This window comes from Nelumbo nucifera, chromosome 8 (assembly GCF_055504915.1).
Source record: "Nelumbo nucifera cultivar China Antique chromosome 8, China Antique-T2T, whole genome shotgun sequence".
In the NCBI taxonomy this organism is placed as follows: domain Eukaryota; kingdom Viridiplantae; phylum Streptophyta; class Magnoliopsida; order Proteales; family Nelumbonaceae; genus Nelumbo; species Nelumbo nucifera.
In genome coordinates, this window is record NC_142656.1 from 50523926 (window position 1) to 50548815 (window position 24890).

Sequence of the window (24890 nt, forward strand, 5' to 3'; positions counted from 1 at the left end):
ATTAGTGGTTTTTCATATTTAATTTATTAGTTTCTATTAATTATTAATTTACTTAAATAATTCAATTAATTTTTGATGATTAGTTTTAATTAACCAAATAATAATTAATACTTATTTATTTCTATTTTAGAAATTGTTATTTTTTTATTAATTTACTTATAAAATTATTAATAATTTATTTTCTAGTTTAATTATTATTAAATAACAATCATTTATTATTATTGTTATGCAATAGTAATGAGCTAATAATTTATTAATTATTAATTATTTATTATATTCATTTACTTTAATAAATTCTTAATTATTAATTTACTATAAAAAATAATTAATAAATAATAAATATCTCAAATGAATATTACATGGTTATTATTTATGAGCTAGGAATAAAATGATTGTAGCTAAAGATGATTAACTTCGTAGTTATAGCCACGGAATTTTAGTTATCGTGGCTATGGTGATAAATAGCTCTTTAACCACGAATAAAATGACTGTAGCTATAAGTCAACTTTGCTTTTGTAACATATAGCCACGGATACATTATAACCGTAGTTATAAATATCTTTTAGCCACGAACAAAATAACTTTTGACTACGACAAATTGTCCGTAGCTAAAGCTAACTCTTTTGCCACGGACAGAATAACTTTTAACCGCGGACAAATTGTCCGTAACTAAAGGTCAACTTTTTTGCCACGGACATCAAATCGTCCGTGGTTATATCCCATGTTTTAACTACGGTTTTCTTGACCGTGCTAAAGTGCCGTAACTATAGCCCCATTTTCCTGTAGTGAGTAATGTCATAGTTCCTCAAATGGGTCACAGATAAAATATTCTATAAGCACGAGTCTTCTCCAAAAATAGAGACCTTAAATTAGAAGATAATGTGAACGTGGTTTTGGTGCATATGCAATGACCAATTGGCTCTTGAATTGTATGGGTATAAATCATTCAACTGGCTATCTCAATTCTGCATCCCATGGAATATGAACTGATCAGAGGCCCAGCCAACCATTATGGCCTTTATAGAGCATTATATTGAAAAACACAACCTCCTTTGTGTTCCACTGAAGTTGAGGGAAATGGTTATTCAGCAAAATACACTACTGCTGGGCCACTTCTGTGCAGTTACTGATTGGGTAGCAGAGTGATCAGAACTTGCATTATGCTATCATTCTCCTACTCTCTCAGATCACAGAATCTGAAGTCCTCATCCCATCCTTATCTGGGCTTTATTTGATGCATTCTATTGCTCCAAATTGAATGAAGAGTCATATGAAATATGTCATACTTTACTGGATTACTGTGCCAAAGAAAATGCTGTTGCACCTTCTTCACCCTCAGCTGCATTGCAAGATACACCTCCTCTGGAATTGAAAGGAGTATGTTACTTCAAGTTTGGAATGTCTTTCTCTGGGACGAAGACAGCAAATGCTTCCCAGTCTAACACCTCAAAAAATGGAGGCACATAGTTATCAGATAGGATCACAGACACACACTAATAGAAGATTGCCTCTACCACTCGAGGAGTGTAGACCTCATAACCCCTGGCACAGATGCAGTACTTGTTGCTCTTCATGTGCTGTATGTAATTCATTTTTCCCTCATCATCCCGAGGCACTGTACCAAATATTTTCATGTCAGGATCCTTGTTCTCCCAATGTTGTAGTAGGATTGGACGGAGATGTCCATGCATTTTTCCTGCAAAGAATGCCAGATCTTTGCCTCCAAGATCTCTTAGAGGGTCGTTTGGGTCGCCCACAAATGTCTCCGGAAGGCTCACATCTTTGCCTACTTGAAATCCTTTGGCAACATTGCTATTGCAGAGGGCTCTGATGCAATTACCCATATGCTGCCTTGTTATTTTAGGGCCCTGACAATGTCAAGTTTTATTAGAGAAATAAATAGAATGCCATGCTTCAATTGATCTTCTATGAATGAAATTCCCCAAAATAACAGAAATCACAAGTTTTTAATTTAGCAATTAAAACTGAGGCATGAGAAATAATATACCCAGTCATGGCAAGCGACAAGGAAATGATCTGCTCCACCAGTTCTGTTCCAAAAATGATATTTTTCTGCAATCATGTCCACATATTTGCTCAAATACTCAGCTAGGTTCCTCCCAGTATGGAAATTATCATGTTTATGCAACATTGTTCGTACTCCTTTTGAACTAAAGGGTAAGTAAAACAAGTGAGCTTTTCTGGGGTCCTTCACAACAAATTGTCTGCTTGCTTCCATCAACTTCATAAACCAACCTTCAGAAGCATAAATTCCTTTCAGTTTTGGCTGATGGAATATTGGTTTTTCACCTTCCATGTAAACATAGACTTTGAGCATGCATTCCATTAATCCATAACTCCTGCATAAAGGAGCATTGGAAAAAAATTAATATCTTAAAATCTTCATATCCAGAATGCCTAATAGAGTTCCAAAATACATATACCACCGCTCAGAATGTAGGGGGCATTCTACAACGTGAATTGTTTTTCTTGTTGCCGGTTCCAAAAACAAATCAAAATCATCTAATCTGAAAATAGAATGTTTCTCAGAACAAAAACACAAAAAACATGTTCTTGGTTGTGTTTTCTGTTTTGGAAACTGAAACCAAAAACATGTTTTTATCTGATTATTCAACTTTATGTTCCATAAATCATATAATTTATATACTAAAAATTTGCTTTTGTTTTAAAAATCAACATTTTGTTGGTTCCCAAAACATGTACTGTTTTTTGAAATAAAACCAACTTGTTTTTCCTTTCAAAAACAAAAACAGACTTCAAGAACATGTTTTTGTTTTTTTTGCTGATGTGGTGATTCCAAAAACAAATGAAAACAAAAACATTCATGTTGTAGAACGCTCTCGTAGATTACCTTTTAAACATAGTGAGGTTGCGAAAAACAGAAGCATGAAGTTGTGGATCGTTCCTTATAATTGGAGCTCTCTCAATCTGTGATTTTGCAGATAGACGTTCCCTATCACGGACTGAAAGCTGTTGTTCCTTCAACTACAGAATGAAAGAAAATCAAGAGAGGAAGTCAACTTTCAATTCAAAAACACTGAACTATCTTAAAAGATCTCAAAATTCAAATCCATACCATTGACTTGGGGGAAACACGACTATGAAATAATAATTGGTTCATTTGGGAGATTGAGATTGGTGGCATCTCCCCCCCTCCTCTTCTTTATGTTGTTACTGGTAATTGTAGAACTATTGTTTGAAGTGTTTGAGTCTGCATCCATGTTTCTAACAAGGTCGAAGTTATTGGAGAGAAGGTGCTGGTAGTAACAAATTTGGAAGGGGAGATCCCACACTAGTATTCAGATTTCCAAATTTCTCCAATGCCTAACCAATATCTGATTTCGAAGTATCATTGGATAACAAATCAATTGGTTTCTTACCTTCTTCCAGTGAAATGAAAACCTCAGGTTCTCTGGTTCTTTCTAATGTAGAAACACTTCCTGAACCATTTTTATAAATTTTGGAATTCATAATCAGGGGTTCAGATTTTCCAAATGATGGCTCATCATATGTGTTATCAACATCATCTAATTCTGAAATATATTCTTGGCCCAGAGCCTCTTCTGATGCATAATCATTCTCCGGATTCTCATCTGATTCTTTCATATTCTGAGTTTCCTTCTGCATAACTGAGCCCTTGACCACTCCAAAAACCAAAGATGAGTAAGTGAAATTTGAATCAGGGGGCCAAGTTACCAATTATGCCATGTGTAGAAGATGAATCCCCTGTTTTAAAACTGCTTCGTCCAAGTAATGGACTCTTAAAAGCTGGTAGTATAGAGAGCAAAACATATCTATAGGAAAGGGATAGAAACTGAAGCACCAAAGAAGCTGAACCTATTATAAGCACCACCAGAATCAATCTCCTAGATTCCATCTGCCATGGTCTTTGGACTAGGAAATTATAAGCCATATCATGATAAGAACAATTAAATACCCAACAAATTAACAAACCAGTCAATCTGCGAGGAGCCCAAGCTACTATGGTTTCTCTTGGCCTATAAAGTTAGCCAAAGCTCTATACAATTACAAGGAAAACTGTTAATTCAGAGCTTGCCTTAAAGACAACAATGTAAACATATTAACCTATTGCCAAACCCCAAAATCTTGGAGGCCTAGATTGGCAATGCAGTTTCATTTGCAGGTGTGTAAAAGATTTTGAGTGCAAATTTTTTATTTACTTTTTATTTCAGTTTTCACCTTAATTTGTTTATTTGCATTGCAGAAAGTAAAATAACCCAAGTAAAAACAACAGCAAAGTTGAACCAACCTAAATTTGCATTCTCATTTGCATTCGCATTAGTGCAAATGAAATTGGTTTTAAATAACTGAAGAAAGAACGGTATGATTCATCAAACATGAATTTGACGAAATTTGAAGCTTTTTTACAGTAATTTTATGATAAAATCTATAGATAAAGCTTGTAAAAAACTGAAATCAAGAAAATTTGATTAAACAAAGCCTAAGTTCCGAGATTTGGAGAATACATTACGACTTTCTATCCTTGCACGAAGAGCAGAGCAGGGGCAGCTCAACCTGGATGGGAATGAACCTACGACTTTCTGAAAGAAACCCAGACAGAAGTTGAAGTTTTGTACCAATATTTCTTCTGCAGATTTAACAAAGCACTGTTTCTGAACGAAATTATACTGGCTAAAGCACGGTTAACTCAGATTAGATCATTGGGGCAGATTCACAATATTATTATAATATTTATTGAAACAGTGACAATTGACACAATATTCAAACACAGAATGTTCGTCTCCCAATTGTCACCCAACTTGCTGCTCTGTCTCCCAGATGTCATCATTCTCAGAGAAATAAATGAAATGGTAGTACTACCTCTCAACACTCCATTCTCTTGTGATTCTATTTCCTTACCGTCTTCCTCCTTTGTCTGCACTTTGATGCTTGGAACCGTATCAGATAGGCAATGTGTGTGAACCATTCACCTGTACTTCATAGATTTTGTAGTAGTGATTGGGTTCTATAAACTAGACGGGTTTATTTGTTTACAGAACCATCTTTACCAAAGAAACTAGATGTGCTGACATGAAGGGAAATATTCACACAAACAATAGATTCATATTAAAAAATGTTGATTTCTGACTCCCATAATCCTAAAATTCTGCCGCCTAAATAGGCAGTTCTGGGCACTAAGCCTTGTTTTCGAAGTGGTTTCCGCCAAGAAACTGGTAATCAACAGTGACCAGACTATATGCCATATGAGTGCGGTAGGGCTTCCATCTTCACCTGTTTCTATTCCGCCATTCCCTCCTTTCCCTATAAGATTCTCCTCAGCGAAACCATTAGTAGCAACCAATATCTATGAGTAGGGTATCTTAGGCCGCATTGGAGGATAATGAAGTGGGTATTGGTCCTTCAAGCTTGTTCATCCCCACGTAGAGTTGCCTTAGATTCGGAAGGACAACACCCATGTTGACTGGTAGCTTCCCGACGAGGCTATTCTGTGTTACAACTTACAAAGATATTCTTCAGAGAGGAGATGTTGAAAATGGAATGAGGGATCTCATTAGTAGGCTCGTTAACGGAGAGATCTGAAGAGTGACCAGGTTCCTAAGATGACCCAACTCATTGGGAATTCTACCCACTAATTCGTTTTGTGAAAGGCCGAGCATAATAAGAGAAGAGAGATTACCAGAGAGGCGTTGACAGAGAAAAGAAGGGCGGAGGTAGAAGTGTAAATCGGGCCGTGCCAGGCCCGCCTGGAATTTTAGGTCCACGGACCGGCACGGCACGGCACAACCGAGCGGACCGTGCTGCCCGCGGCCCGCGGGCTGGCACGGCTCAGCCTGCAGCCCGGCCCAGTACGGCTTGGCATGGCCCATATATATTTTATATATTATAATTATATAATAATATATAGTATATAATATATTAATAAAATAAATATTTTTTTTTATTTTATTATATTAATTTTTTTAATTGTTGCATATATAAGCAATTTTATACACAAAATTCATATAAAATTAAAATTTTAAGTTTTTTTGTCAATTTTTTTAAATAAATATCTTTGGCCCGATATATGGTCCGTGATGGCCTGCGGGCCAGCACGACATGGCCTGGCACAAAGTGCGGGCTACCCACGGGCCATGACATGCCGGCCCACTTTACACCTCTAAGTAGAGGCGTAGAGGTTGAGGTAGAGCCCGAGGTGGATTCGAGCTGAGTCAAGTCGAATACTTGATGCACGAGTTTTGATTCAAGCTAGAAACTTGAGTTCGAGTTCGGCTCAATTCAAAGCTCGCAAGTTCGAGTTCGGCTTGGTTCGAGCTCGTTGTAAGTTAATTTTTTTTGAAAAAATAAAATATTTTTTATTTTATACACAAAAAATTATTTATTATTATACATATAAAAAATATACATATAAAAATGTTTTTATTTTATATACAAAAAAATAAGAATTATAAAAGTATTTACTATTATATATAAAAAATAAAAAATTATTTCTTATATAAATTTATATGTATATGTATGTGTGCATGTATATATGTATATATAATAAAAAGTATTTATTTATTATACTAGACTTGTGAATCTCATAAACCAGTTTTATTCGGCTTAAACTTGGCTTGATTAGCAAACAAGTCTATATATCAGGCTTGAACTCTAATCAAATCTCGATTTAACTTTTCACAAGCCAAGCTCAAATAATTCATGAAAAACTCAGCCTAGACATAGGGTTATGTTCGAATATAACAAAAAGTAAAATAGTAATTTCCTAACATATGTTAATCTGTTTATCGTCAAGTTATTGACATGGGATTCACTCGAGCGCTTCCTACAATATGAAACCAACTTTTTGTCATCTTTGGCTGATCTAGACCATCCATCAGATACGAATCTACTGGATAAGCCAAATATTCAACCATGTAGTCCACATCATCCCTTACTTGTGTAAACATTTTCCTTAAAAAATATTTAATTCATTAACTCACTGCTACGGATTGGTTGTGGTTTTGATAGGATGTTCTATTAATGATGTTACTCTTAAAAAAAACGAATGATAGATTGCATATTTTAAACCACTGTAATTGGTACAAACTTAGGAACATCATTTTCAATGCTTTTGCTACCAAAACTAATCCTGAAATGACACTATTATCTGCACTTCTCAAAGATGATCCCCATCTATCTACCTACCCAATGCCCAACAGAGCAATAAGCAGTAAGAAAGGATTTTGGGATGTCATTGGGTTGGGGTTAGTGTACATCGGGCGGCCTGGCACGATTTTGGATCGGCCTAGTCTGGCATGGCACGAAGGCCCATGGGCCGTGCCAGAAGGTCTGTGCCATATTAGGCTGGGGTTCGAGGTCTATGGACAATTTTGGAAAAATCATAACGATAGGGTTTTAACAAAAGGAATGTGGCTCCTATATTATTGAGAGGGCGAGAAATTCTTGGGAAGAGATCCAAATTAGTGAGGAAAGGGATGTGATGGATCAGAGGAGAATAGAAATTATTCCTATTAGGTGGTATAGACTTTGATGCCTCTTGTATTAATGGGAACTGTTTGATAGCTTGTATAGTTAATATTGGACTTCATGGCTTATAAATTAGGTATTTCGACTATCAATGTGGCAGAGGCATGGGCTGCATGGGAAGCCCATAATGTTGCTCTTAATTTCTCTATAAGGTTTATTATCATTGAGGGTGATTCTAAGCTAGTGATTGACTGTTTGAAAAGTGTTACCAACCCCCCGTGGAGAATGAAGCGAGTTATTGATGGTTGCAAGTTATTGTTTGAGAGGGTTCGAGAAATGGTGGATTACCGGCATGTATTCAAAGAGGGGAATATGGCTGCATATTGGACTGCTAATCATGCATATTTGAATGAAGTCTGCAATAGTTTTATTCCTAGGGATTTATTTAATATTTGCTATTGATTTTTGGGATGTGCTTCCCCCTTTCTATGGCCCCTTTTGGTTCTATCAAAAAAAAAAAAAAAATCTTAAACTACCCTACTGTTCACGAAATTGACAAACTATACTCTTACCTTAAATTACCTTTGATGTTTCTAAAAATTGACATTGCTGTTAACTTCAAAATAAAATCCAACTGATGAATAGTTCCGATGATTATGCTTAATCCCTTTATCTGGTGAACTATGTGTTTTGTTGCCGGAAGACGGTGAAGACCATTCTGTTCCCCTACCCCCAAACGGTGAACTGATCCCTTGGCAGCAGCTCCTCCCCGTTTTTGTTTTCTTTTCTTCTTCCTCTCCCTCTCTTTCCCTCTTGACGACAAAGTACGCCAAAAGCAATTTCCCCAACCACCGGAAAGAAAACCGAAATGGGGAAAGTGACGACTGTTATATACATCGGAGAAAAAACAAGAAAAGGAATTTTTTAGTTGGGCCGTGACCAAACGGTGATAAATTACTCGAAATAGCCCCCAAGCTTTCTAGAGGGAAGGTACAAGTACGAGCAGGTCAAAAAGTGGAAAGGGAAGGAATGGGCATGACCAATTACTCGAATTGCTTGTGACGGTGCCGTCGACAATAAGTGTTGAAGCATAACCACCAAGTGTGTTCTCATCGTCTTCTATCATCGGTAGCAGACATGCAACGGTGCTATTAAGAGTTGGGAGAACACCGTTCAACTCAAAATCTCATCGTCTTCTACGTCCGAGGTTGCTGGCCCATTGCTATGACTGAATGAACCCATTGTCGATTGAGTTTGGTAATTAGAAAGACAAAGGACGCGAGTTCTTCTTTTTCTGGGTTTTGACTTTCTCCCCCCGCTGCTGCAACTTGCAACAGTGGCAGCGGCAAGGTGGCTGTGATGACATCTCCGGTTGTTGGATCTGAAGCAGGGGTTGCAGAAGCGGCAATGTAGTCTCCGGTTGTCGAATCTCAAACAGGGAATGAGGGGAGAGAGAGAGCAAAGGGAACGAAGAGAAAGAGAGGGAGGGAGAGAGGTCAGATGTGGATAGGTCCGCTGCTGCAGCAAAAACAGGGCCATCTCACCTTCTTCTTCCAATGCTTCTGTTGGGAAGAAGATGGTTAAATCGAAAGTGGTCGGGTACAGACGATGACAGTGGTGGCGATGGCAACGGAGAGAGGAGGAGTGGAACGACACCCCCTTCCTTCTCCGACCCCTCTCTCTCTCTCTCTCCATCTTCCCAAGAATCCATCGTAGCCAACAAATGGAGTAAGTGAAACCCTTGTCAAGCTGAATCCACAGTTTCTCTAGCCTCAAGAATGCACCTAGGCTAGCTTTCATTAGAATCTTTGAGCCCAAGCATTTATTGCAGAGCTTTGAACGCACCCAACCTCAAGCCTCAAGAACGCACCCAGGCTTGCTTTCTTGCTTAGTCAGTCTGGCATAGAGTTTTGAAGACGAGAGTAAGATAATCCACTAGGGCTCCTACTTCCGAGGGTTCTCGTGTAGCGGTAAAAATGAGGATCACCCTTTGAGGCCAAAAATCCCACTACTACTGGTGCTAGAAAGAAAGTGAAGTCAAACTATTGCTGGCGTAGTGGACTGTGAGTGGTGGATCGTTGCAAAGAAAGGGAAAAACCAGGGGTTCCCATCAAAAATCCTAAAAGCATGTCAGGATTTCTTCCTCCAGAGACTACAAACGTTGGCCATCTACCTCTCAAGCCAGATCCCACTTGAGATTGGCAACTGTACCAAGATACAAAGCATCTACTTGTACAAGAACGATCTAAGTGGCTCTGCACAATCTCAGCAATCTACCCTCTCCAACGACATAGAGGTTTATCTCCCTCTTTCTCTCTCCTATTTAGTTGCTGATGGATGATCGAAATTTTGTTTGGATAAAAAACGAGTTATGAGAATTAAATTTCCACCTACTGCATTCCCTTCTCCTACTGTTCCCACGCAGGTTTGTCTTCCTGCTACTCCATCTCTTTGGGTTCCTCTCAACCTGCGGCTAGTGTGGTTCCGATGCTTCCTCAACAACCCATCTATCGTCCGGGTACTGGTTTAGATACTTTTTTTTTTTGTTGCTTTTATATTAACACCCGGTTATCGTTTGTGTTGTAGAGTTGTAGACTTAGGTCGCCATTGGAAGATATCTTCCCCTGTTTCACGCTACAAAATGGATCCCCACCAGCTCCGAAATCCGTCGAGAGAGAGAGAACTGGGATTCAACCTCGTTGCCTCTGGATTCCATCGCTATTAAAACCAATAATCAGCTCCGGCATCCATTGAGAGTGAGAAAGAGAGAGAGAGCAGCTACAATTCAACCTCGTCGCAGGTTAATTCAAATGAACAAAGCGCTGAAGTCAAGGAGCATCATCACCATCGCCTGCAACGGTTGCATTTTCAAAACGTATGCATTAATCAGCCATCAGTAGATGCTTTTGTTATAGACTTGAAAATCCTTTTAAAGTCCAAACGCAAACGATATGAATTTGAAAATTAATTCAATCTTGTTTCCCCTATCCAAATTTTGATGTATAGTAAAGTCTTCAAATCTCACACTACATTGCCCCCCTCACCGATAGTGACATCATCTTCTATCCCCTCCATAATGAACCACACAATTTGAAATGGTAACCGCAACAAGAGACATCTTGCTGACCCTATCAAAGATTATTCAGATTTTCATTAGATTAAGGAGGAGTCGAAACGGGAAAGATTGTTAGACAGACGTCTTGCTGACCTCTGTAATTCATCTCTTACTGAATTCTTGTAGCTAGGTATAACCACTCCAGAACCCTATAATTCATCTCTGGGGAACCACTTTCCCAGCGGTATAACCAAAAGAGGGCTGCCGGCGGTGATGATGCTGCCGCAAAGAGTTAGTGTGGCAGTGATAATGCAAGAGAAGGTATAGAGAAAGATGTGAAAATATTTGTGGAGAATTCTGTTGTTTGCATTATGCAGGATTACCTAGTATATACAATAGGAGATTCAGTTGTAGTTGTTGCGGGAAATTACCACTGGCCACGCCAAATAAATCTAGAGACCTCCTAATTACGGCAAGAGAACTCCTAAATACATTCCTAAAACCACGCTTCCCAATACTCCCCCTCAAATCGGCGCATGAAGATTTTGAATGCCTAATTTGTCAAGGAAATATGTGAATTTCTCTTTTTCAAGTGCCTTTGTCAAGACGTCAGCCAATGTTCTGTGGTCCGAACATGGTGAGTAACAATGTTCTCATGCCGTATCTCATCCTGAACAAAATGACAATCGACTTCAATATGCTTCGTTCTCTTGTGAAACACTGGATTTGTGGCTATATGTAGAGTTGCCTGATTATCACAATACAATTGCACAGGTTCATTATGCACCACTCCCAAGGACAACAGAAGTTTCTTCATCCACTTCAACTCACAGCTTGTCGCAGCCATCGAACGATATTCCGCTTCTGCAAAGGAGCGCAACATAGTGTGTGGTTTTTTCGTTTTTCAAGAAACCGGTGACTATCCCAATAGGACAAAATACCAAGTCAACGAACATCGCGTTAATGGGTAGCTTGCCCAATTAGTCACAATAAGCATACAAACGCAGATCGCTATCGAAACGCAATAATATACCTTGTCCAGGATATCCTTTCATATATCGCACTACACGTAGAACTGCCTCCCAATGTTCTTGCTGTGAACTCTGTATGAACTGGGCTAGGATATGAACACAATAACACAGTTCAGGTCGTGTGATGGTTAAGTATACCAACCGTCCTACTAGTCTTCGATACTAATTCAGATTGTCCATTAGAGCGCCCTTGGTCAGCGCAAGATGATGATTCTGTTCAATGGGCATGGATGCTGGTTTGGCTCCCAATAGTCCACATTTTGAGATAATGTCCAGGGTATACTTCCGTTGAAATAAAAATATTCCCTCAAGACCATGAGCTACTTCAATACCTAGGAAATATTTGAGTGGACCCAGATCTTTCATATGGAAGCATCGATTGAGATACTCTTTGAATTTCATAATGGCTATAGTATCATTTGCCCCAACAATCTAATCATCAACATATATCAAAACGTGCAGACGAACATTATGTTTGCAATAAGTGAACAAAGAGTAGTCAGGATATGATTAAACAAACCCGAACTGTATTAAGGCCGCTGTTAATTTCGAGAACCAACATCTGGGAGCTTGGCATAATCCATAGAGAGATTTCTTCAGTTTGCACACTTTTGTTCGATCCTTAGATGCGAAACCTGGCGACAACTGCATGTATACCTCCTCATCTAAATCCCCATGTAAGAATGCATTATGTACATCCATCTGATGCAACTCCTAGTTCTTAGCGGCTGCCACAACCAAGAAAGTGTGGACTGTTATCATTTTGGCCACAAGAGCGAAAGTCTCATTGTAATCTAATCCCTCAACCTATCTATTCCCGAGAATAACTAGGCATGCCTTATGCCCTCAACCATCCCATCTGAATTATATTTGATCTTATAAACCCATTTACTCCCTATTGCCTTTTTCCCGGGAGGTAGAGTTTTCAATGTCCAAGTACCATTATCCTCTAGAGCCTGGATTTCCTTCCTCATAGATCCTCTCCATTTCTCACTTTTCATAACCTCAGGAAAGCTGGTGGGCTCGGCTCCTGTAGTGACTGCAGCTAAGAAAGCTTGATGCTTAGCAGAGAAGTTAGTGCATGTCACTCCCCTTGTTTTTATTTCCTCTGTGGCTATGAAAAACATCATCATCAGCCATAGTATCAGCTGGTGCAATGGTTGGGCCAGGGTTGTCTTCCAGAGTTGCTTTTAGATTAGCGGCATATGGAAATACATTCTCATGGAAGACTACATCACGGGAGACAAAATATTTGCCTCTTTCAATATCATATACACGCCAACCTTTCTTTCCATAGGGATAACCTACAAAAACACACTTCCTACTCCTCTCGCCAAACTTATCCTTGTCTCGAGGACTCCAATGAGAATAGCAGAGATAGCCAAATACTCTCATTTGCTCGTATTGAGGTGGCATCCTAAATAGTACTTCATATGGAGTCTTCCCGCCAAGTATAGAAGAACGTGTCCTATTTATCAAGTCTCCGACGGTTAAGGCACACTCCCCCCAAAAACCAATGGGAAAGCCTGATTGAAATCTCAATGCTCTCGCAACATTCAAGATATGCCTGTGTTTTCTCTCCACCCAACCATTTTGTTGCAGTGTCCCAACACACGAAGTTTGATGCAGAATGCCATGAGTCTCAAAGTATGATTTCAAGCTTTTAAATTCTGTTCCATTATCACTTCGGACAGTCCTGACTTGCTTGCCAAACTAACGTTTTGCCATGGCACAAAATTTCTCAATGATATGTGCTACTTCACTTTTTTCTAGTAACAAGTAAACCCACACAGCACGAGAATAATCATCAACAATGGTTAGAAAGTAAACTGCAGCACAAGAGGCAGGTACTTTATAGGTGCCCCCATGTATCACAATGAATTAGAGAGAAATAATCATCAGCTTTATGTTTACTTTTAGGAAAGATTTCCTGTGTTTGTTTTGCTCTGTAACAAACATCACATGGCTTATCTCCTTTAGTTCTATTTAATTTATCTACTTTAGGAAGAAAAGATAATATATGTTTTGACATGCCCTAATCTACGATGCCATAACTCCCATTCATCCATACCTCTTGTTCTATTCGCCCGAACCGGTGCTGTTCCTCTAAAATGATAGAACCCATCACACTGCTCACCCACTCCAATCAGAATCCTTGAGGTTTGGTCCTGTATCACACATAGCTTGTCAGTAAAAGTGATAGTACAATTTATCGCTTGCAGTAATTTTGCTACGGAAATAAGGGTGCAGTTCATTCTTGGTACAAAAAGCATATGATATAAATAGATATTTTCACCCAAATGTAAAGTCCCTTCCTTCACTGTAGTGGTTTGCTTCCCATTGGGAAGTCCCACCGGACACGATGTAATATTCTGTACATCCATCAATAAATCAATTTCTCCAATCATATGGTGCGATGCCCCGGAATCAATTATCCAATCAATAGAATTTCTTACTAGAGAGCTTTCCATTAGTCCTGGTTTTGTAAGCATCAAGCATGTTTACAAGAGTCTACCATTGCTCGTCATTAAGCCCGTTTAGTCTGGTCTTGTCTCCGTCAGTTACGGTTGCATTAGCAGCCACCTCACGCTTTGCTGATGACTGAGTAGCATGAGTTTTTGCTGAACCTCGGTCACGTCCGCCAGAGGGTCCACCCCCTTTTCCTCGACTTGCTCCATACCCAGTCGATGTACTGCAGAGTCTGTCTCCCCACCATTCTGACTTAAGCTCTCACCATTCCTTCCGTTGTTGACAGCCATGATAACCGATCAACAAGACTTATCAGCAATAATATCGAGAACAAACAGTAAGAGACACGACAGTATTTGATAAATCGTCAATTGCGGTGTCACCCCTATCCTGGTGGCACCAGATGTGGCAGCACGTGGTCTAAATATACCTCATGTCACACAAAAATAGAAAACACAGCCATGGGTGTCCAAGAGGGTCTATTGAGACTCCTATCACACCCATCGTAGAGCAACTTCTCCACGTGTATGAATCAGAGATGGCACCCGAAGCCTGCAAAGAGAATGCAAGGCAGTATCCACGAGCGAATCCTGTGATTTCCGACAAGCATATTTTGGTGACGAGTGTCGTTCACCGTAGCAATAAAAAGACGGAAAGCAAACCCGTTGCCGCCGATAGCAATCCTGTTTCCGCTGATAGCAAACCTGTTGCTGCCGATAGCAAACTTGTTGCCGCCTATAGCGAACCTGTTGCCGCCTATAGCAATCCTGTTACTGCTAATAGCAAACCTGTTGCCGCCAATGGCGAACCCGTCACCGCCAAGGTTGCTGCTTCGTCGCCGGCAGAGAAGAAGCAGCCTCAACAGAAAGCGCAGCAGGCTTCGTCAAGTTCCCTTCGAAGCCTCTTCCACCTGCCGAATCTGTGAGAGCAGAGAGAGGCAGGGGAGGAAGAGGCGGCCGTGTGTGGGCTAGGAAGTAGATGAGCAGAGAGAGGGCAGTACGGGAACGGCCGTGCCAATGGTTACCACCCGGAACAGGAAGACGTTCACCACCGCTCTTCTGGGTTGGGTTCGATCGCCGTGCCAATGGTTACCACCCGGAGGTCGCCGCTGCACTCGATTTTGGAACCTCTGATCGCAGCCGCCATCTCAACAAGGAAGATGAGCAAACGCTGGTTTGATCCGGTTGGATTTTTCCCTGAATTCGATCGCCGCAACAGGGGTGTTGTTTCTTATCTTCTTGCTTCAAACTGACATGGTGTTCGGTGCTTGCAATCAGGAATCTTGAAGAGGTAAAAACGGAGGGTAGATGGGATGGTTGCCGCCGCCTCTGCTGGATGTCCAAAAATAGAAGGCGATCAACAGTTTCAGCCGAACGGAACTCAGAATGGAACCTCTGTAGAAGAAGAAGATCGAAGAACTCTGTAGAGTTCTTGTCTGATCTGCGAAAAATGGAGCTCAGAACGGAACCGCCGGTTGCAGCCTTGGGAGGACGAAGGCGAAGATCGGAACTCTGCGGAAGACGGAGTGTCGAACTGGATCTGGAGTGCAAAGTCTGTCCTTTTGCCGGTGTCGAGCAACGTCGCTGCCGCCACTGATCTCCAGAGGTCTTAGAACAGAGACCTGTCGCTCCCGTTTCCGGCTCTAATACCATGTGAAAATCTTTGTGGAGAATTTGTTGTTTGCATTATGAGGATTACATCGTATATCGTATATATATACAATTGTAGTTGTAGTGGGAAATTACCGCTGGCCAGGCCAAATAAATCTAGAGAACTCCTAATTATGGCACCCAATAAAAGAATGAGGGGATAGAAAAAATGGGATGAACAGTTTAGCGGGGTAAAAGGGGCATTTTGAACAAAAGTTAATTAAATAGTAAGGGTATAATTTTTCAATTAGACAGACAGTAATAATTTAAAAAATTTTCTCATAATTTTAATTTACTGACATTTTGATTTATGTTTAAAATCTTTTGCTACCAACGGAAAAAATTAAAAGAACGTCGGCTTTTTACCGACCGCCATTTAAACATCATTTTACCGGCAGCCATATGATGGCCGACACAAGTTACCAGTAGGGATGTTTAAATGGACCACGTCCAAATGCAATGAATATTTTGGATCAGTCTAATCCAATGTCTGGACCATCCAACCTATGCAAATCTGTTTGTATTTAGATTGGTTTCTAATTAAACCCATTCCATTGACACCTGTATTCTTCTCTTATATCAATCGACTGGATATTGGCTTAATCCAACCTAATCTAATATAAATTTATTATGGATGGAACATGTCCAATCCAATCTAATAAATTTTGGATCAGATTATTCCAATCCAATATGTTTTGTCGGTCTGTGCAATCCATCTAAATTGATTTTGGATTGGATGGGGTCCGATCCAAAACCGATCCATTGACACCCTTTGGTGCCATAACAGTGGAGGATGACTGTTGTCAAATCACTATGATAACCTTTTGCCTACAGATTTTTTGACCTAAGAAGGTGGTCATAACTACTATCTAAAAAATTCGGCTTTTTATCGACCGCCGTTTAAACATCATTTTACCAGCAGGCCATATGATGGCCGACACAAGTTACTAGTAGGGATGTCTAAATGGACCACGTCCAAATCCAATGAAAGTTTGGACCAGTCTAATCTAATGTCTGGACCATCCAACCTATGCAAATTCGTTTGTATTTAGATTGGTTTCTAATTAAACCCGTTCCATTGACACCTATATTCTTATCTTATATCAATCGACTGGATATTGGCTTAATTCAACCCAATCTAATAAAAATTTATTATGGGTGGAACATGTCCAATCCAATCTAATAAATTTTGGACTAGATTGGTCCAATCCAATATGTCTTGTTGGTCTGTGCAATCCATCCAAATTGATTTTGGACTGGATGGGGTCCAATCCAAAACCGATCCATTGACACCCTTTGGTGCCATGACAGTCGAGGATGACTGTTGTCAAATCAGTGTGATAACCTTTTGCCTACAGATTTTTTGACCTAAGAAGGTCATAACTACTATCTAAAAAATTTTGTGTTTTCAACCCATCATTGACCCAGTTGGTCAAACCATTACCCGACCAGGATTCTAGGTCTAGTTAAGTCAAGATTCGTTAGGTGATAAAAAACCGTAGACTTGGTCAAGAACCGCTTGATCCGACTGGTTTGACCGCTTAACCATTCGATCCGATCACTGGGTCACAGTTTGTACACTCAATGTATGCAAACCTTAAGAGGCCATAACTTTGCACTCCAATATTTATAATACATATATATGATGATGTGGCACTATCTGAACCATTCGACCTAGCCGATCGAATTAGTGAGTGACCCATGACCTGGAGGCAATAACAATTTGACATCTGGTCATTTTTTAAAATATTGATTTTAATTCCCATATTTTATTTTTTTAATTTTAAATTAGCAATTATTTGTTTGCGGAATATTGGATAGTTGTTTTGTCAAATTTGCTGGTAATGCTGGTGAAATACCCTTTCAAAATCAATTTTATAATAAATATGATACTAGAAAAACATTCAACCAATCAACGTAACCCGCATCATAAAAGTAGGAAAGAATAGGGTGGATCTTCACCAAAATTCATGGGGTTGTGATTTGTCAACACCTTTCCATGTGATGTCTTTCCCGCATCATAAATTTTCCCATAATAATATTATTTAATAGGTAAAATACAAAAACCTCCCTTGAAATTTCTAACAATCATAAAAACCTCCTATAATTTCATTTTAACAAAAACCTCCCCTCTATTTTTATGAAATTAACAAAGATCTCCCTTCCGTCAATAAACAAGACAGAAAATGTTATAGAGATGATCATTTTTTTAAAATACCTATTTTACCCTTTCTTGAACACTATTCATCTTCTCCATTCAAACCCAAAAGCAGAGGCAGCGGTGGCACTAGTGACAGGGGTATGGCAGTCCAGGCTAGGACATGAGAAAGAGCAATGCATTTCCAATGAAAACAGAACATATTATCAATCAGCCCAGATTATCTTGTGATAGGCGGCATTGCATTTCATTTTTTGACGATCATAAACTTTTCGCTATCATTAGCTGCAGAGGGCTTTGCAAAGCCTAGCCAACGGCCTACCATGGGCATTGAGAATAACTTCTCAGTTCCACGGTTGCGCCTTTACACAGCGAAACCAGTATTACCGTGCATTTTAGTACAACCTTACTAGTTTTTGCTACTATGCACCAAACAGATTGAGAGAGACAATCAAACAACGAGGAGAGAAAGAGAAGGAACTTACTGTAATTGAAGTTGGTGAGGCAGACACAAGGGACGTAATCGTAGATGACGAGTTTCTCCTCGGAACCCCAGTAGAACCCTCGTATGCGCACTAGATTGGGATGGCGCAATTTAGCTATGAGCTTGACCTGATTCTCGAAATCTCTGTATCTCTCTATACCACTCTCACCGATCCTTCGCACCGCCAGCGTCATCCCATCCTCCAGCACGGCCTTGTATACTATGCTCGAACTAGTCGCTCCCAATATATAAGCCGATGCTTTCTGCAGAGTCTCCAGCTCCAACTCCGTTTCTCCGTCTACAATTACAAGAGACCCTCCCTTCTGTTCTTGCTGCTTTTTCTGTTGTTCATCACCCACCTTTTCCTCTTCGTCTTCATCACTATCAATGCTCGTTGTCTCGAACATCTCTTCACTGTCGTCATTTTTCTTTCCCAGGCACCAGTACGTCGGCCCTTTCGGTTGCGTTGATGACAAAGGCCAGATATCTTTCCCGTCCATTTCGTCTTTCTTCTTTGCGCATCCTGTACTACTGATCACCTTCTTCCTTCTCTTCCTTATTTGGTAACATAACAGAATATCGTAGCTAGAACTCGGATACCAGCCAAATCCCCAAAGATGATGCCTGCAATTGTTCCTGGTCTGAGACCTCTCTGCCTTTTCTGTTGAGTCTCATTCATCGTTCCAGATGACCCAGTTACAGGTATCGAGTCTATGGTGTTCGGAATAGCTGCAAATGCAGGAGGAGAAGTAATTTCAGAGACATTGGATGGAGAAGAAAGAACGGAAGTCACGACACACAGGTTCTTCAGTGACTTCCCGCATAAATCCGGGTTTCTAGCGAACGGTTGTGTTTTCTGATTGAGAAAAGCTACGTTCTCCAGGATTTCTCCTGTGAAATTATTGAACGAGAGGTCAAGCGTGACATTCCCCGGGATTTGCTATCCAAATTCCGGTGGAATCCTTCCGACGAGCCTATTGTACGAGAGGTTCAAGTAACGGAGGCTGACTCCACTAAAATCTGGCAGCAACGACCTGTTAACCAGATTGGAAGACAGATCTAAAACTTGAGCGGCTTCGAACACACTTGGAACACCACCAGAGAAGTAATTGTTGCTCAAGGAAACGACAGTAAGATTTTGAAGAGCAGTGAGGTTCTGAGGAATCTTTCCCACCAAGGCATTAGCAGAAAGGTTAAGAAACTCAAGGTTCTTCAGCCCTCCGATTGTCTCCGGTAGTGCGCCTGAAATTACGTTGTTGGAAAGAACAGGGGGTATTTCCAACTGACTAGAAGAAGAAGAAGAAAATGAGAGAAAGGGAGAGAGGGAGGAAGGGAGTGGCTGAGAGGGGTGCCGCCGCCGCTGCTCTACTTCTAGGTTCAAACGGAGAAGGGGAGGAATAGTGCATATTCAATTGATTTATGTTGTGGGGGAGAGGGGTAATTAGGAAAGAGAGATTGAGAGGGAGAGAATGGCGGAAAGGGAGAGGTTTCGCATGAAGCACCACCACTGCTGAGAGTTGTAGCGGTGGTGGTAGAAAATAGGGGCAATGAAAGGGGACAATGCCAGAAGAAGAAGAAGAAGGAGAGGAAGAAGAAGAAGAAGAAGAAAAGGAGAAGAGCAACGGAAAAGAACAAGAAGCCGAAGAAGATGAGAGAAGAGGAAGAGATCAGATTTAGAGGGGTGCCGCCGCTGCCTTTGCTTTTGGGTTCGAGAAAGGGTAAAATAGGTATTTTGAAAAAAATATCATCTCTTTTAACGTTTTTCATCTTGGTTATTGACGATAGGGAGATATTTGCTAATTTTATCAAAAATAGAGGAGAGGTTTTTACTAAAATGAAACTATAGAGGAGGATTTTATTGATTGTCAGAAACTTCAAGAGAAGTTTTTGTATTTTTCCCTATTTAATAATCAATTATGGGGTGTCTTTGCTTATGATAAGGTCAAGGTGATTTTAAATGGGTAAGTCAATATTCGGCATTAAATTTTGGGTAAAATATTAAAACTTCCCTTGACAATCCCATAAACCTCCCTTGATATTTTTTCCCATTTTAGCTTTTTCGGTATCTGAGAATGAAAGTGTGTTATGATCCGGAAAGGTGCCAATATCTCTCTCTAATCTAGTTTATCTCAGACCTAAGATCTCGTCTCTTTCTTTCCCATCTCCACATCACCTTTTTTTTATGTTAATAATTCTTTAAAATAATTAAATATTTCATTAAACCGTGAACTATTACTTAGGTTGAGTGGTTTAGCGGTTTGACTGGCCGGGTCAATGAATTTGTGACTAATTTAATAGTTTATTCTTTAAAAAGGCGGTTATATACTTATATTCAAAACTGGACCTGGAGATATAATCAGTCGAGTCAAACGGTTCAACCGTCCAAGGAGATAGAAGTATGACAAAGGAGGGGGATCTAGAATGCTGGAAGATATGGACTCTTTCAATGCTCTTGAGATTGATCTCGTGTGAAGGCCTTTGGGTCTTTCCCTTTTATGTGGAGGCCACCAAAGCAATAACGAGAAATAGGTAAGCCTTATTGAGGTTTTGCCACATGTTGAGTGAAGATCTTTCGGAATTGAGATTCCCCTATCCTTAGAACTCTCAAATGGTATGTTATTGGTTACAACCCTTACGCCTAATCATGGTTACTAGTTAGGAATAATACTATTTGAGTGATGACATGTGTTGACACGATGGGGTGAGTCATTGTAAGCCATCATGGCAGTAAGTGAGATGAACTTTGTCCACTAAAGCTCCAAATGGTTGAGTGATGTGTATAGGCAATCACAGGTGTAAATCAAGTTGAACATTTAGCAATTCGAGCTCAGCTCATCAATACACTATGAGACTTTAGTTCGATTAGGTTTGCAAGCCTCACGAGCTGAATTTTATTGGGCTTAAACTCGAGTCAAAGCTCAGTTTAAATTGAACTAAATCAAAATTTTCACGAGAGTTACGCTCGAATAACTCTTGAAAAACTCAACTCATGCCCACCCCTACTTTAGTCATTTCAAAGGTCTACGATTGTGTTTGCTCAACAAATTTGTTGAAAAATGCATCGTTCAATAATCACCTCTGCATCATCGTTCAATAACTTGAGCAGAGCTTTAATTTATAACTTAAAAATACAAAACCCTTGACTACTACTTTTCCTGTCAAAAATTCCCCTTGACCTCCATCACCTTTCCCTGCTCAATGAACAGGGTCTCAAGGACTAAGTCGACCACCCCACATTAAAGTTGCCTAACGCAGATCTTGTGAGGAGCATCAAGACTTGCTCCACCTTGAACACCATCATTCTTGTTAAATCCCACTAACACTGACTTGCAGTTAGAACTGAGTGATCAGCAATGTCCTTGTTTATCAATCCAAGAAAAACTCCTTGAGCTGAGGACTTCACAATCACAATCCCCTACCAGTTATTAGTTCTTGTGCACCTGAAAAATCAAATATTTTGCACGTAAAAATGAAGGATTAAAGAAATAGCATAAATTAAATTCTCTAAAATTTCATATTTCCAGAGGATTACGTGATATCAAAGAATATTTTAACTTTGGGTTCAGTTTGGAAGGAATACAAATACAAATATCTACACTGCAAAACCTTGCATTTTGCATTATTTTGTATGTATTTATACTGTACATATTTGTATCTGTACTCTTCCTAAACTGAACCTTAGTCTTCCTTAAACTGACTTCGACTTCAATTTCTACCTCTAAAGGGCAATGCCTTCAGCATTACATGACCCCACATAAAAAGTTGCAACTGATGTGGCGAATATCAGTATAAATGAATTAGAGACTGATTCCTATTCAATAGAAATCCCAAAATCAATTGCAGCAAACACATCTTGACAATCAAACTAAAGAATATTGGGGAGAAAATCAAACCTTGAAGATTTCTGAGAACCAATCCAAACTGGCCATCGAGAGGAAGGTACATCTGGGTACCATAGTAAATATACAGTTAAACAAAAATGGTTTATGGGTAAATCTGGCATTTGAAAACATTAGAACATTAAGTCAGCGTTTTCTAGCAGAAAAGGCAAGCAAAGGGAGCTATTTTTGTACCTTTTCTTAAATTCTTGGGAGGATTTTATTAGAGTCAGAACCGAAGGGATGTTAATAAGATTGTCAGAAAACTCAAGGTTGGTTTCTATGATTTACCTTTAAATTTTTTATTAAACAAACTCAACCTACGTACGATAGTTAAGGTGCAATATATATATACCCTTGTCTCTTATAATTTACAGTCTGTCGTGGCAGCTTTGGCCACTGGTTTGAATATATAACCCAGCGGCTCTTGTCAGAATGGTTCCTTCTTATATTTATATCTAAGCTGGTGGTGTTTCTATCAGATCCACCCGGCCTAAAAACGTCAGAACCACCTGCATACATGCGCTTGTACTAGTAACTTAAAAGCGGGGAGCTTTTAGTGTTCGGATCTATTCATACATCACTATAGCCTCACATTAAGAACATCTCATATATTTGTATTTTATCATTCATGGTAAGAATGGCAAATTTCCCCATCTTGACCGAGTATCCAACCTCCCCAGCCTAATCGAATCGGAGATGGGGAATGAAGTCCCCGCCATTGCCCCATCCCTAATATTATATATATATATATATGAATTTATGTTTTAAAAAATATTGTTAACTAAAATTTTTGGAGATTGCCCCATGGGAAAACCATTTCTATTGGAAATTGGGGGATGAAAGACAATTTTTATCTCCAACTGTGACCAAGATAAGAAATGGGAATTTGTTTTAAAATGGGGGTCCGGAACAGGAAATATAATCCACACCCAAACCCACTCTATTGTCATTCCTATTCATATGGAGATGTTTATAATGTACAACTGCGATGTACTGTAGGTAGATGCAGATAAGATTCTAATGGACAAGAGATCTAAGGATCCACCACCAAAGTGAAACCCACCATATTGAGATATGCGGTGTGAGATTATGGTAGTAGAGGGTTGGAAGATGTTTTATTGCCAAGTGATCCAGAGTCCTCGCTTTGAACCAAGGTGGCAGTTTTAAAATTTCACAACAACCAAACTTGAGCTGGCAGTTTTAAAATGTCACAACAGCCAAACTTGTGTTAGGTTTAACTAAAGTAATATTAAAGCAATAGGTTACAGCCATTTGTCTTGATTTTACATAGAAAAGGACTTAAATATTTCTTCTTGAACATGGGTGGACATGCGTCGTCTCTGCCTCATATAATACATTAGTGAATGAATTTGTCACTCCAGTCTGTACATCTTTTGGCATTTGAACTTTTTTCTTCTTTAAATGCGGATGTCCATCTCTCTCTTTTTGCTTCAGTTACTCTCCCGCTCTGTTGATTGTTTTAAGCGAACGTCTTCCTTACCCCATAACAGGTCTCTCTCTCCCCGCTCTCCTGATTGTTGCAAGCGAATATCCTCATTACTTCAAAGCAGGTTTCTCTCTTCCCCCGGATTTGTGTTAGATATTAGCATGCAAGTTAATTAGTTTTCCTTATTCTTTTCTTATTGTAGATTTACAGATTAATTCTCCCCTACAATACTAGTCATCAAGGATTTAAATCCACACAGAAGGTAACTCTTTGTTAATGTATGCCGTATAATATAGATTAGGATTTTCTACCATGCCTTAAGTTTTTTCTTCTGCCTTTTTCTTATTACACACACTCCCTGATCCACATCTATAAGCCAAAGAAACAACAGTATCAAGAATTGAATTTCCATTAAGCATCATGCTTGGCAATATTAGCCTCTATCATTTTAAGATAGAACTAGCATGCAATGCATGGAGTTGAATTAGGTTTGTTTTGGCAAATTAATTTGGCTTTTCACATCATCCTGCATCCATGTTTAGCATTGGTCTAGGGTTTGCCCTTAATCCAATCAAACCCAACCCAACTATCATGCATATTCAAGAGGAAATGAGACATTTAATAGGAGGGAAGATGTTATAAACATTGGCTATTGAAGAGAAAATTAAGCCTATGATGACGCTTATATTGTGACATTTTATACTTTTAATAATTTAATATAAAGTAAATGAACAGTCGTGAAATTGGAGAGGAGAAGAAAGTTTGTGTGAGCATCGAGGTGAGAAGACATTGCCTCCCTCTTTCCACTATATAATTATAGATCTAGATTCTAGTCATTATATAAGACCCAAAGATTTCTGTCCTCCTATCTCTAAATATTTCTTCTTGCCAAGCTATTGTTTCTCACCTTCCATCCTACCTTAAGAGGAGATCCGTTAATATATTATAAATTATTTTATACTATATATTATACCATACCGCATATTATATATATATATATATATATTAGGAATGGGTACCCATGTCAAATAAAGCCAGCTATCAGGTATCAGATACCCTAATGTCAAAACCCAAATTCATCCCAAATGTTATAGGGTTTTAACTTAAAATCCCAAACCTTATAGGATTTTGATAAACAAGTCCTATTAGGGTCGGGACAGATCGGAGACCCAAAAATTCTGTTGAAATTGCCATCCTTATTTAGTAATAGTTTTTTTTTTTTAACCTTTTTAATGTTTGAAAGCCCCTA

The 24890-nt window shown here is 39.3% G+C and overlaps 1 protein-coding gene and 2 pseudogenes across 4 annotated transcripts in view; 1 reads left to right on the plus strand and 2 right to left on the minus strand.

The window, feature by feature from the left end:
* Nucleotides 1–845: 845 nt before the first annotated feature.
* On the minus strand, nt 846–13764 carry LOC104601527 (putative glycosyltransferase At5g03795; annotated as a pseudogene). Its single transcript, XR_016079755.1, has 4 exons — nt 13625–13764; nt 2873–3006; nt 2009–2360; nt 846–1868 (listed from the first exon to the last, which is right to left on the minus strand). The product of XR_016079755.1 is annotated as a putative glycosyltransferase At5g03795 (transcript).
* Nucleotides 13765–13948: 184 nt separating this feature from the next.
* Nucleotides 13949–19721, minus strand: LOC104601661 (putative LRR receptor-like serine/threonine-protein kinase At4g37250 pseudogene; annotated as a pseudogene). Its single transcript, XR_016079725.1, has 2 exons — nt 18315–19721; nt 13949–18191 (listed from the first exon to the last, which is right to left on the minus strand). The product of XR_016079725.1 is annotated as a putative LRR receptor-like serine/threonine-protein kinase At4g37250 pseudogene (transcript).
* A 3885-nt stretch (nt 19722–23606) lies between these two features.
* The window catches only part of LOC104601528 (UPF0481 protein At3g47200-like), a 46036-nt gene continuing 44752 nt past the window's right edge, over nt 23607–24890 (plus strand). Inside the window, exons 1-2 of one of the 2 annotated variants that reach the window (XM_088893650.1) lie at nt 23626–23765; nt 23844–23903. Coding sequence is in view for 1 of the 2 variants with exons in the window: in XM_010264880.3 (XP_010263182.2) it covers nt 23617–23765 (149 nt within the window). In the remaining variant the exon portion in view is untranslated. Of the gene's footprint in view, nt 23766–23843; nt 23904–24890 lie in introns of both variants that reach the window. The other variant, XM_010264880.3, reaches the window with a different exon arrangement.